This window comes from Cornus florida, unplaced genomic scaffold (assembly GCF_030987335.1).
Source record: "Cornus florida cultivar Cherokee Brave unplaced genomic scaffold, ASM3098733v1 CherokeeBrave_3.0.0_Hap2_Chr03, whole genome shotgun sequence".
Lineage (NCBI taxonomy): Eukaryota > Viridiplantae > Streptophyta > Magnoliopsida > Cornales > Cornaceae > Cornus > Cornus florida.
This window is the reverse complement of record NW_026775573.1, coordinates 85,672,598-85,686,692: the sequence shown is the minus strand read 5'-3', so window position 1 is coordinate 85,686,692 and position 14,095 is coordinate 85,672,598. Positions and strand designations below refer to the sequence as shown.

Below are 14,095 nucleotides of genomic sequence, written 5' to 3'. Positions count from 1 at the left end.
TTCTACATCTCAAGAAGAGGAATGGGCATTCCACCTTTTTGATGGAATGGACATTCCCTAAGAATGGCCATTCCACTTTTAATGTGACACACCAAACAAGAGAATAGAAACAAATGCATTTCATTTCAACTTCATTTGATTCCATTTACTCACACCAAACATAGCCTAAAAGTAACAAGATTCATACCCTCCTGATACATTCTCCCATAATAGTCATCATCTCGATCCGATCTTATAATATTAATCCTTCTACCTAATTAATTTTCAACTTTAGCTTACATGAAATGCTTCGGAATTTTGGTGGATTAGGTACATATGAGCATACCTTAAGAAACCATCAATGAAAGTAATGAAATATCTTTTCACACCTTGAGCTACAATAGGAAATGGACAACCAATGTCAATATAAATATGATCCAAAAGGCTAAATGACCGACTAGCCTCAAACTTGTATTTCTTCTAAATCTTTTCACAGTCGATGCATAAATTATAATCTGAAAATTTCAATGGTCCAATAATCCAATCATTGACCAAGCATTCAAGTCCCCTTCAAGAGACTTGCCCCAATATATAATCCTATCTAACAAAAGCACATTTTTATCTGGAAGGTTTTACGTCAGAATAAACGAGAAGCAGGTATGATTGCACCTGAAATAATTCACCATGTATACACATGTACTTTTACCAAGTTGGGTTGAAATATTACGACGACAATTTCCTTCTTTGCTTTATTTTTCTTTAACCAAATCTTATTACCATGACAACATTTCTTTTGATGTCATTTCCTTTTGCAAAACCAACATTCACCATTCCAATGATCAATGCACTTTCCTCTACTGTACTACTTTCCTTTATTCTGTTTTGCCTAATTTTATTTCTTGCCGCTTACTTTCTTGAGGTTATTTTTTGTTGCTACAACTCATGCTAAGATGAGTTAACCCACTTTAACACCCTTTAAGTCGCTCCCCCCAAACCACACAAAGTTCTAATCGCTGATTAATGTCACATTTAACCTCTTGTGAATCATAATTCACCCTAAAAGTATATATAAACAGCCAGTGGCGGCATTGATGATCGCTAGTGGTTTCTTGCGAGGGACAGGTTTGGTGCACAACCACATCACCCCCAAATTGAACAAAAATTGGAGTTTTGGAATTTCTCCATCGATGATTTTAGTTGTTGATGACGCTGATTATGAAGAAAAGAGTGCCGACGAATCGGAAAGCAGCGTCGGCAGACGCGTGACGCGTAGGTGAATGGACGCGTGGATATGCGTTAGATCTACGCGCAGGTTTGTATAGACAAAGTGGTGGCCCGTGTGGGGAACACGATCTGTTCATTCTCGCCGGCTAGTTGCATCGCCGCTGCTATAATCCGAGCTCGCTGCCTCCCGCAGGCCTTGTTTCCTCCTTGCTCTCTTTGTTGTGGGATTGTAACAATATATATATATATATATATATATATATATATATATATATATATATATATATATATATATGCAATAATACCCTTTGGTAGGGGTGAAGTTGTGGTGGTGGGGGTTATGGAGTGGCGGTGGTGGGGCTATGAAGTGGTGGTGGTGGTGAAAGAGAGAGAAGCGTTGGGCGGTGGTGCTAAACTTGTTTCAGTGGTGGGGTGTGGTTGCGATGGTGTGTGGAGAGAGAGATAGAAGGGTTAGGAGATGGTGGGTGTTGTGGTTGAGCAAGTGATTCAAATTATAAGAAGGTGGGTGTTGTGGTTGACCAAGTGATTCAAATTATAAGAAAGTGTTTCTGGTGGCCTTGCGGTTAGGAGTGAGTCTAAATAGATGAATATGCAGTCCAGTTTAATAGTTTAAATATTTTTAAATAAATGAGTAACCTTAGTATTAGAGTCGACTTAGTCCGGCTCTGATATCATTTGTAATGGCCCATTCTACCACATGGTATGATATTGTTCGCTTTGGGGCTGAGCCTGCACGATTTTGCTCTTGAACTTCATCCTAAAAGGCCTCATACTAATTGGAGGTGACACACTTACATATAAACTTCACCTTTCCTCTACCCAGGCGATGTGGGACTGTGCACCCGTAGCTCGCCAGTGTGGTAGCCTGACAGTGTTTCTCGCACCTGCCCACGGCACATCCGCCCACAAGGTCATCATAATTTACCCCCCTTGGAGGCTTGATCCGGTGACACACCAAGAGTTTGACCGTGTCCGGATCTTCACTCCGAGTAGACATCGTGGCCGAGTTGTAATGAGCGCATTGTAAATTTAGGTAGAATATTAAAATGGGAGTTTGTTTGATTGTTTCCTATGGAATTTGAATGACAAAATGAATAAGTAGAAATGAATATGATTTAACTTCTGGATAAATGGAGAACCCATTAGAACATTCCTCCATTTCTATCTGAGCCTTCTCCCATGGGCCATTTAAAAGCCTCATCCACGATGCCTCTACTACGTGCACGATGATCCTATTATTTTGCGTTTGTATAACTGTATGTATATATATATATATACAGAGAGAGAATAAAAGTGGCCTTCGAGCATTGTGAGTGTGTGTGAGAGAGGAGAGAGGAGATAGGAGAGAGAATAGAAAGGGGAAGGTTTTGGGAGTGAAGAAATGGCAGCAATAACACTAAACAGTGGCTTTAAGATGCCGCTAGTGGGTCTCGGCGTTTGGCGTATGGACGGCAAAGACGTCAAAAACCTTCTCATCAACGCCATCAAAATCGGCTATCGTCATTTTGATTGTGCTGGTATATATGTTACTCTCTTCTCACATAAACATCTAGATATGTCTTACTATATTATATATATGTATGCATATATATGTAGAGGGTTAATTGCAAAAAATATTACGAATTCTTGTGACCTAGTAGTATCTTATGAAGGTTTTGGATTTTCCCACTGTTAATTTAAAAAAAAAAAAAATTCCAATGTCGAGTTTAATGTCAAGTTTTATATGTTGTCCCAGATTGAAATTTGTCCCCAACTATTTGAAAAGTATGGTGCAATAATTTTTTATATTTTATATTTATTATAATTGTAGGTTGTCATGTGCAAAAGGAGGCAAGTTGTCAAATTTTTTATGGGATATTTTTTTATTTTCTTTGTTGTTGGTGTTACAATTAACCCATATATATATATATATATATATATATATATATATATATATATAAAATTTGGATCAAGATGACAACACGCCTCGAAAACTGAATTTATTTGACAAAGTCCTTTCTCAACTATATGGAATCGAACATCTGCTCTAAAACCATAATATTTGAGCTATGATACATTTTGGCATTTCTCTCACCAAAGTAACCAAAACAATCTAATACCATTTGATTCATTCTTAATGAATCAAATGGTTTAACGATGTTTCGGTACAGAACTTTGGTAAGAGAAATCGCAATAACCACATGCTATCAAAAGAGGAATAAAAAACCGATGACAACTGATATATAAGTGGTAGATTATAAAATCCCATCGCGTGCAAAGCGCCACATCACCCACCTGTCTAAATTACGCGTTTTATAGTGTTAAATTTCACTATTGTAATGGTGAAATTTCCCCCACACGGAGGAGTGTACATTTTGATCCTTTTTAATTTGGGTATGGAAGGAGAGTGTAGGTTAAGTGTGCCGTTATAATAACTCATCGGTGCTTGATTGACGAATTATGAGTTGGGAGGTATAAAATGTGACTGCAAAAACACTTCAAGCAAGAATGAGATTTTAGGGTATAATGTATATTATGTTGGCTGTGTTCTATTTTACCTGTTATATCAGTTTCACATCTTAACTGATCTTTTTCTGAGGAAAATTTTAAATTCTCTAATACCTAATAAAATCTCAAGGGGATAGCCTAATGATAAAGACTCTCACCTCACATCATGGAGGTCAGGAGTTTTGGTGCATGTGGGACGGGTGGACTGCAAATGATAATAATATGTTATTTTAGTGGTTTAAAGAGCATTATGCTTTGAATCTGTGTTCCAAATTACAGAATTGTTACCCATTTTTTTAACAGTAAAACACAAGCCACTTATTCTTCTTTTGGTGGTACAAGAATTCATTCTTACATATATCACCAGTGCCATAAATAAATTGCTCTGCAATTAATAGGTGATGCTCATAATAGCTACTTTATTATAAATAAACTAAGTTTTGTAGAAGAGTCGAATTTCCAAAAGAGAAATTATTCTATTTCAGTTTATCAACATATTTATTGTTGCTTTCATCACAATGGCATTTATCAACAAATATATGGGAGTTTGGTAATTCCTAAACTATATACTTAGAATTTTATGTGAGTTGTTCGTGAGGTAAGTCATGTCTGACAAGGTAGTACTTGCAGCTGAGTACAAGAATGAAGCAGAAGTTGGGGAGGCACTTGCAGAAGCATTTCAAACAGGGCTTGTTAAGAGGGAGGATCTTTTCATTACTTCAAAGGCTAGTCACAGCAGAATTTTCTCTTCATTATTGTTTTCCCCTCCTTTTTCCTTAGTCTTCTTGACATCAATGTTCGAATAAATCTCACTATTTCGTGCTCATGACAACTACTTTCATATTCTATATTGAGTGCAGCTTTGGAATTCAGACCATGGACATGTTCTTGAGGCCTGCAAAGACAGTATGAAGAAGCTTCGGTTGGATTACCTAGATCTGTACCTTGTTCACTTCCCTATAGCCACAAGGCACACAGGTTCTTCCCGTTTTCCCCTTCACGATTTATGTATATCTCTTTTTATTATGTTCTATGCCATTGGACTTGGGTCCAAAATTTGAAAATGAATAATTCGAGAATTTATTTATTTTTTCCCTATGAAACTTTGGGGTGGCTTAGTATAACTAAAGCGGCAATGGTCATTGAAGTGGCCTGTACCCCACTACTTAGTGGTGCACTTCCCAAAAGTTGAATTTTGTAGGGGTCTGAAAATAGGTTGAAGTGTACATTAATTGGTTTCAAGCGTTAACAAATTGTTTGTGGATCCATTTGCTCCAACTCATCAAATCTGCATTGGCATTTTAATGATCATTACTGATGAGATACATCAAATGAGATTAATCAGCATGATTAAAGTTGACCGATAAAAATGAAGTAGTTATTCATCTTTATGCCTCATAATTAGGAAGATTGTTTATCATCTTTGTTTAGAACAAGCCTCATATTCTTTGTTAAAGATAACCATTCTCCAACTATGTATCTTTTGTAATTTGTTCTGCATACATGCAGGAGTTGGTTCATGTGGCAGTGTTAAGGGTGTGGATGGTGTTCTGGACATAGACACTACCATATCTTTGGAGACTACCTGGCAGGCTATGGAAGAGCTGGTTTCCAAGGGTTTGGTTCGCAGCATAGGGATCAGGTGAACTTCGATAAACTATAATGTCATGGCTATTTATCATTTTGTCTTAGTTTGTTATCATTGTAAGAAATTTCCTCCAGCTTTTCCGTGTGTAGTAAGGCAGTTGTATGTTGAGTTTTACATATAAAAAGGGCGTGCCCATTGCATGAGGCCCCCACCATTGCGGAGTCTGGGGAAGGTTTGATATGCAGTCTTGCCTCTATATGCAGAGAGGCTGATTCAAGTTTTGAACTTGTGGCCTCTAGGTCACAATGGAACAACCTTACCATTGTGCCATTAGGGATTGCGGCTTTTCCTGTACTAGCTGGGCATGTAATGTAAAAGTGGAATGGTCATGACCACAACTTGCCTGGGGGGAGAAGTTGATGACACCTGTATGTGTGGACACCCCTTAACTATCTAGACACGTTTTGAACAAAACTGTGAGCACCGAGAAGAGAGTGTGCAAAGCAGACAATATCTACACAGTGCGGGGCGGGTCGTTACATCTAATCTGATTGTTGTAGATGCTTAGTGCGTGATGAGGCAGACGTGTATGGAACGTAACATTCCTTCCCCCCTAAAGAGCAACCTTGTCCTCAAGGTTAGCTTCTGGAAATCTTGTTCCCAGATCTTTCAAATTTTCCCAAGTTGCTTCAGCTGGTGATAAACCATGCCTATGGACAAAACTTCTTCTATATTCTTCCTTGTGAAATGATCCAGGATAGCACAAGACATAGGCACAATCTGGTCCTCTATCTCTAGAATTGTTGGTAAAGAATCATGGGCTGAAACATGTGACCCCAATCTTTTCTTCAACCAAGAAACATTGAACACTGAGATGAATTTTAGAACCATCTGGCAACTTCAGTGTATAAGCTACTGACCAACCTTTTCGATGATTTCAAAGGGCCCATACAGTGTAGGAGATAACTTCATACTTTTTCTAAGGGATAAGGATTTTTGCGAATAAGGTTGCAGCCTTAAGGCTACGTTTGGTGTGCAGGAATGGAATGGAATGCAACTTAGAATGGAATGAAAATGAGAATGGAATGGAATGAGTATTCTCATTCCATTGTTTGGTGTGACACAGTGAATCGTTATGGAATGGAATGATTATTACCATTCTATTGTTTGGTCGACTATAATTAAATCTGGAATGAAATGATTTTTCTCAAAAATACCCTTTTCATTGGCTTACATTACTTTTTAATAAAATCAATCTAATTAATATTCTGACGATGAATTATGGGATGTTATAAGATGCTCAATATTGCCATTGAAAAAAATAAAGAAAAACCTTAAAATAAAATAAAATATTATTTTTAATGAAATATTAATCTTAATAAATGACTGCAAAAGAGAAAATATGTGAATTCCCAAAAGACGCAAGCACAAAACTGTAGCCACTTCCCAGCCCCATGGTCAAAATAGTGTTCTAGAATTGGCTTTAAATCTTAGATAGATTCAAGTTTTACACATAAACCAATCCACCATGATTGAAGACACATAAATAAATTTCTGTACAATTTTATCTAAAAAGGAGTTGAATACTTAACCTAAGAAGATGATGTAAAAGCTAAAAAATAAAAAATATATATATTTTTAATCATATATCAATCTCAATAATATATTAAAAAAATTTCCTTGAAGCCAAAAAAAAATAAGGAACGATTAGTGAAAAATAAGGAAGCTCGAGAAACGTGAAAAATGGAATGCAAAAGATTTTTTGTCTATGCGAAAGATTTTTTCCTTATTGGAATGTGATAAAGGACTTATTGGGAATATTACAAAAACATTTAATCTTACTATGGAATGGCCATTCCATATGTTTACTAATGGAATGGATTTTCATTCCAATGGAATGGTTTCCATTCCATTCTAGCACACCAAACAAATGAATGGTTGGAATGAGCATTCCATTCCATTCCATTCCATTCATGCACACCAAACGTAGGTTTAAGTGTACAAAACCTCTAATTTGAAAAATTCTATTAGTGTGATTGCCGTCATAGTTCCTTTTCATGTGTTCTTGGGATGTAATTAACTGTTCTCTTAATTCCTTTACAACTATCTCTGTGGCTTTTAACTCAGAGTTAACGGCTTCCACTTGAGTAGTTCCAGGAACATATGATAATAATGTCGGCACTGGCTTACCATACACTACCTCGTATAGAGTTTTCTTGGTTGACGCATGAATGCTAGTGTTGTGGTAATATTCTGCCCAAGGAATCCACTGCATCCATCTCTAGGCCGATGACTTATGAAACGCCAAAGATACATTTCAGCCGTTCGATTCATCACTTTAGTTTGTCCATTGGTTTGTGGATTATATGATGTGCTAAAGTTGAATATTGTTTCCTGTAACTTGAAAATTTCCGTCCCAAAGGTGCTGGTGAATGTAGCATCTGTATTACAAACAATGCTTTTTAGTATTCCATATAACTTAAAAAATATTTTCAAAGAAAATGTGAGCCAAAAATAGGGTCCACGACCCGCAAGCAAAAAACGGATTATAAAAATTCTTTCATTTTCTGGTCAAAATCGGGCTGGAACAAAATTCGGGTTACAACATCACAATATATATATATATATACATATGCTTAGCTTAGTTGTGCTTATATATATATATAATGTTAAGAATATATATAGAGGACTAGTATATCTCTTATATGTTATATATAATTAAGTATTGTATAAGTGATATTAGCTTACTTAGATTATGTATGTATATGAATCCATTGTAGAATGTCCATCGTCACAATCAACTTACTTCACCAATCAAGCTGCAAACACTTAACAAGAAATCAATACAACCAAAAGATAAAATTGAAGCTAAGCAAGCCAAACCAAGCTAAACAATCTAGAACCAAGCCGAGTCTCAAACATCCATCCCTCATAGCAAGCCAAATGACCAACCATTGTAGTTGACCACCAGCCATCCTTAGGAGTTCACCTTTAAACTACCCATTAGGTTCACAAACTTACTCAGAAACCTATCTTAGGAGTTCTTCCATAGATATTCATTTAGGTTCCTTCAACCTTAGAACATTACCTTTAGGATCCTTAAATAATTCTGCAAAAAGACCAGTTGTTTGTCAAAGACCCAATTCACCCCCCTCTTTGGGTCAATATCTAGGCAACAATGTGGTCAAAGCGGAGGTCGATTCAAATTGAGAACCATTTGTGGCTAATCATTACATGGATAACTGTCCTTGATTAGTGGTTGATAATAACTACTTTGAACTATTTTACCCGCTCAAGGGCTGGTTATAAATACATAAGAAATGAACTTGTGCAGAGGTCGATGACCGAAACACATTACTTTCATATTGTTATCTTTACTTTTCTGCAATTTACTGCTTTCATAGGAGTAGCCATAGCTGTAGCCAAACTTTAAGCCTTTGCCTTAGTTTAGTTTCAACCTTTCACTTGCATCTTGTATGCAACCAAATCTTTGTTCAAATTTCCATGAGTTTGTATCAAAGGTGTTCAGTAATAAAATGGATATGGGTTCGCTTCTGTTTTAGATCCTCTTCTCTCATTCATTTTGCTTGGTTACTTGTGGTCAAAAGTCCTTGTTACAAAGGCATCCTGAATCTTAAGGGAGGGGTCATCCCTAACTCCTAGTATCGTCTGATATCAATGGACCAATTTATCTTCCTATGACCGATCGCGTCACTGTTAGGGATAGTTTGGCTATTCTCATTGTTGAAAGATATAAAAAGCTGAAGAGAGAAATTAAACATGAAGAACAAAAGATATAAAAGGTTGAGAAGAGAAATTAAACATGAAGAATACAAGAATATAATGTGGTTCAGCGACTAGGGCTTACATCTACGACACACCAAGCCCACACGACACACAAAGGCCAAAGGGCTACATCTTTTTTATTCCATTCTCTCTTGATTTTGTTTATAATAACCACCTCTATTTATAGGTGAATTGGGGAAGACTTGTAATAAAGGAATTACACATAAAGTCAAATATAATTATGGCAACACTTGTTGCCCAAGTATAACAACTTAACATTCTGTTGAGGAGTGATTTAATTATTCTCCAACACCCATCTCAAGTTGGTACACGGAGATTTAACTCAAGGGTCTAACTTGAAATTAAATATGAAGTGATGTTGGACAAAATTCTAAACAGTTCGACAAGCAGTTCAAAAAGTCCGTTTTCGACAGACCAATAGTGTTTTTTTGGGTGGAAACGACGTATTGAGAAAAAACCACTAGCTTTTTCTTGTGTGCCATGCTCGTGTTTAGCTGAAAACCTTCGTTTAGGGCTCTGAAATTGCGTTTTATTATGTTATAAGAGGTCTGCGGATTATTTCAAGATTTTTGTTTGAGGCCTTAACAAAGTTGTAATGCTCTGAGATTTTAGATTTAATATTTTTTATTTATTAGGTTTCTTATTCTATTTTTTCGGATTTTTTAGAGAAAGTTTATTTTCAGTCTTATTTTTAGGCTTATTTTTCTTTTGCTATTAGGTTTCTTTATGTTTTAGTTTTCTTTTAGAGTTAGTTTCTTTATGTTTTTAGTTTTCTTCTAGAGTTAGTTTCTTTATGTTTTAGTTTTCTTCTAGAGTTAGGTTTTCTTTTATTATAAATATGTGTACTGCCAAGTGCATAATTAACTTTCATTCATTCAATTATCAAATAATATATCAGATTTCTCTGAATTATCTTTCCGTTTTGTGGATTCAAAATATCCACCTTGTGGATTCATGGTAACCTGTTCCTTAAATTTATTGCTTCCGCTTACGTCAGTTGGTATTAGAGCCTCGTCTTTTCCTGGTCTGATGGCAGGTGATCGTTTTTATAGCAACCTCCCTGGCGATGAAGATCAGCACAGAGAGGCTCCTTTTAGGGCCGAATTTCAAGGCTATCAATGTAAAACCTGGCGAATGTTGCAAGATATTAAAGCAATGATTGCTAGGTTTGAGTTGTAGCAAAATCGCGAGAGCAATAGGGTGTGTAACGTTGATAAAGATTGCGCTCGTCCTGTTCGGAATTGCAACCCCATCCTGCCTCGTAGGCAACCAGCCTACGAGGATGAATTCAGTGGTGATGATGATGAAGATTACGCTAAAGACGTGTTTGGGGGTCATAAAGACATGCGAAAATATTCTAATCATGGGGATTATGATCCTAGGAATTTTCTTCCTAGTTTTGATGGTCTCTTTCATGTTAAAGATTTTTTGGATTGGTTAGAAGATTTTGAGAGGTTCTTTGATTACATGGAAATTACAGAGGATAATAAGATGGCACTGGTCACATAAAATTGAAGGAATAGCTTTTAAGAAAAGCACCTGTACGATCTTGGTTGAAGATGGAACGTCTTTTGTAAGCCAAGTTTCTTCCACCTTACTATGAGATTAATCATGAGAAGAATTTTGTTGTTTCACCTATTCTTGTTGTTGAAGTTGATGCTGTTAAGGAATTTAAACGGCAAGAAAAGAAGATGATGACAAAAAGTTAGACGTTGAAAGTGAAAAATCTGAATCAATTGATGATGGGGTCAAAGAAAATTTTAAATTGCATATCCAATATGGCTTTGATGAATTTGAGATTCAAATTAGTGAAGGATCCGAGACGAGACGAGTTGATCCGAAAAGCCGAGAAGAGTTGATCTGAAGATCCGAGAAGAATAGAGTATAGAGTAGGGTATGGTAAACCTGTTCTAATACCATATTGAAAGATATAAAAAGTTGAAAAGAGAAATTAAAAATGAAGAACGAAAGATATAAAAAGTTGAAGAGAGAAATTAAACATGAAGAACACAAGAATATAACGTGGTTCAGCCACTAGGGCTTACATCCACGACACACAAAGCCCACACGACACACAAAGCACAAAGGGCTACATCTCTTTTATTCCATTCTCTCTTAATTTTGTTTGCAATAACCATGAATTGGGAAAAACTTGTAACAAAGGAATTACATAGAAAGTCAAATATAATTATGGTAACAACTTGTTGCCCAAGTATAGCAACTTAACATTCTATTAAGGAGTTATTTAAGGGCTAAAATCACTCATATAATTATTATCCAACACTCATTAAGTCAATTCTAGACTCTAGCACACTCGCACAAAATTGAGCCAAACAAGTCCCTGTACCACATTTCCTTTTGGAATACCCCATATCACTATGTTATGTTTTTCCATGATGGCTTGAGGATTTATATTCTCCTCTTTTCCTGACATGTGTTCGCTCATTTGGGTGCCCTTATCCACATCTCCTTCTTTTGGAATACCCCGCATCACTATGTATATATATTTTCCATGATGGCTTGAGGATTTATATTCCCCTTTTCCGGTTACAAGTGCTCCTATCCCATAATTCCAGCTGGTGATGTTGGAAACACACTCTTCAAATTAAGTTAATCGGCATCATGAGAAAGAAACCTGAAACTTAACCTGTGAAGGAACATAAAAACAGGTCTACTTGACAGGCTCTAGTTAATCCCGGGCACATGAATGCTGCATCACCATATAGACATTGTTTTGGTCATTTTAATTAGAAAATATGGATTTATAGCAACTCAACCATTTCACCTATTTACTATCTTGATATGTTAAAGTTACATTGTCATTGGCCTTTTTTTATGTCGACTTTCTACGCGTTGTGCTTGATAAAGATAACACTATGAATGGTTCTTTGTACCCATGCCTTTTCTTAACTTAGGATACACAAATTCTTGCAAAGAATTTGCATTCTGTTTCTTTGCCCTGTCTTGGTTATATCATCATTGTTCAATTCTCAACTTTCATGTATTTTGTAAGCTTAATCTGATAACACAGTTATTTGCAGCAACTTCGACATTTTCCTAACTAGAGATTGCTTAGCATATTCGAAAGTGAAGCCTGCTGTGAATCAGATTGAAACACACCCGTACTTCCAGCGTGATTGTCTCGTCAAATTCTGTCAAAAGCATGGCATCTTTATTACAGCCCACACACCTCTAGGAGGTGCTGTGGCTAACACCGAAATGTTTGGTTCAAAATCATGCTTGGATGATCCAGTTTTCAAAGTAAGTTAACCCTGCCACTCTTTAAATTGTATGTATGACGTATTTCTTCATGCTGGTTGGTTTATGGAAATGATTTTGTCTTTGTTCCCATGGCCTCAGGATCTAGCTGAGAAATACAAAAAGACTGTGGCACAAGTTGTTCTTCGTTGGGGTATCCAGCGGAACACAGTTGTTATTCCAAAGACATCAAAACCGAATAGGTTGGAGGAGAATTTCAAGGTTTTTGACTTCGAGCTGAGCAAAGAGGACATGGACCAGATTAAAAGCATAGACCGGAAGTATCGGACCAATCAACCAGCCATATTTTGGGGCATAGATCTGTACGCTTAACTATGTCCATGATTCTGTGTATGAGGTATTCTATTGTTCTGCAGAGAATAAGTGTGGAAGCAGTGAAACATCCATCCTCTTTCATGGCATTGGAAAACATCACATTGGTCTTTTGCATAATTTCCCGTAAGTTCATTACGTGTGTTAAAACTACAATGTAAGCATTTATACTTTATTCATTTATTTTTCGGGGTTCATATGACTAGGGATAACAATTTATCTGCCCTCTCCTAACACTAATATTACTTATTCATCAAATTGAGTTACTAATGTATCAAAAGATTTGGGGACAGGGTGGTGGTGGAGCTTGGGAGTCTAAATAGGATGGGGATCGATGGGGGAAAAGGGGTCAGGAGCATTATCATTCTTGCCTTATTCCTATATGAATGGGGCGAGGGGGGTTCGGAAGGGAAAGGAATTCACGTCAAAACGTCCCATTAACATCCCAACACATATGATGTGGTGATTGAAGCCCTGAGTTTCGAAACTGGAGTCACTTGGGACACTATATGTATCATCTTATCAACAGCCTCAGTCAGTTTGCTAAAACTAGTCTGTAGACGTCTATACAGAATCAATTTTTCTAGTTTTGGCCTGAATTTAGTTCAAGAGGAATAAGGTTGAAGTTGTTTTATGCATTATGTTCCGACGCAGGAATTAGTAGTCATCTGAAATGGTTACAAGGCATCTTATGTTTAATGTGTAGCCATAATTAACTCCTACCTTCTTGAGAAGCAGGTAGGTTAGGAAATTGTTCCCCGTGTGGAGAATTCGAATGTTAAGCCCTCGTTTTTCTTTAACTTGCATAAGACAGGTTACAATTTTTTTTTTTTTTTTTAATGCCGATCGGGTTGGTTTAAGGTTATTATCCAGTCTTGGTATCTAAATCACATAATTTTTTATTTATGGTAAGAAAATCATGCACCGAAGTTGCAGCAGCTCATCAAGCCATGGTTTTGTTATGATGGGACTCGTGTAAAACAAGCAGAAGCAAAAATTTGTTTCACACCACATAACCTCTCCAAACTTAAATTGCGCACACCTTTTCTTTCACTATTTATATGCAACAAATTTTTTTTTTCAATAACCCGCGTGGCTGGGACTTTATTTCCGGGAATGGTCCCTAAAAAATTATTTGTCCCGAGAAGGAATCGATTATAAAACTTGATGTTTCATGAGACACCAAGGTACAGATATTTTCCGAATAAGCCAACTCATTGGGATTTATATATAACCATTTTGACGTCGGTCTCAATTATTTATTTATTATTTTATTTTTAATTTTTTTTATCCTTGCAATATACTTGGGAGACTAAATCATCTAACTTTTATTTTGAAAGGAGAAGAAATACTTTCACAATAATTTACTATAAATGTATTCTGTTATAAATACAAAAT

General features: G+C 36.4%; 1 protein-coding gene across 1 annotated transcript; it reads left to right on the top strand.

Moving 5' to 3' along the window:
• Positions 1 to 2,605: 2,605 nt before the first annotated feature.
• LOC132301777 (NADP-dependent D-sorbitol-6-phosphate dehydrogenase-like) lies at positions 2,606 to 12,853 on the top strand. The gene is made up of 6 exons (XM_059799003.1): positions 2,606 to 2,741; positions 4,342 to 4,436; positions 4,572 to 4,689; positions 5,221 to 5,353; positions 12,148 to 12,367; positions 12,467 to 12,853. The coding sequence occupies exons 1-6, from the start codon at positions 2,606 to 2,608 to the stop codon at positions 12,695 to 12,697; spliced, it is 933 nt and encodes a 310-aa protein (XP_059654986.1). The 3' UTR covers positions 12,698 to 12,853.
• The last annotated feature ends 1,242 nt before the right edge of the window (positions 12,854 to 14,095 follow it).

Excerpts from the sequence above, each read along its gene's own strand:
- LOC132301777 (XM_059799003.1), top strand. The coding sequence starts at position 2,606 with ATGGCAGCAATAACACTAAACAGTGGCTTTAAGATGCCGCTAGTGGGT. Across the intron at positions 2,742-4,341 it reads TCGTCATTTTGATTGTGCTG|CTGAGTACAAGAATGAAGCA; the intron begins GTATATATGTTA and ends TAGTACTTGCAG. Across the intron at positions 12,368-12,466 it reads TGGATGATCCAGTTTTCAAA|GATCTAGCTGAGAAATACAA; the intron begins GTAAGTTAACCC and ends CCATGGCCTCAG.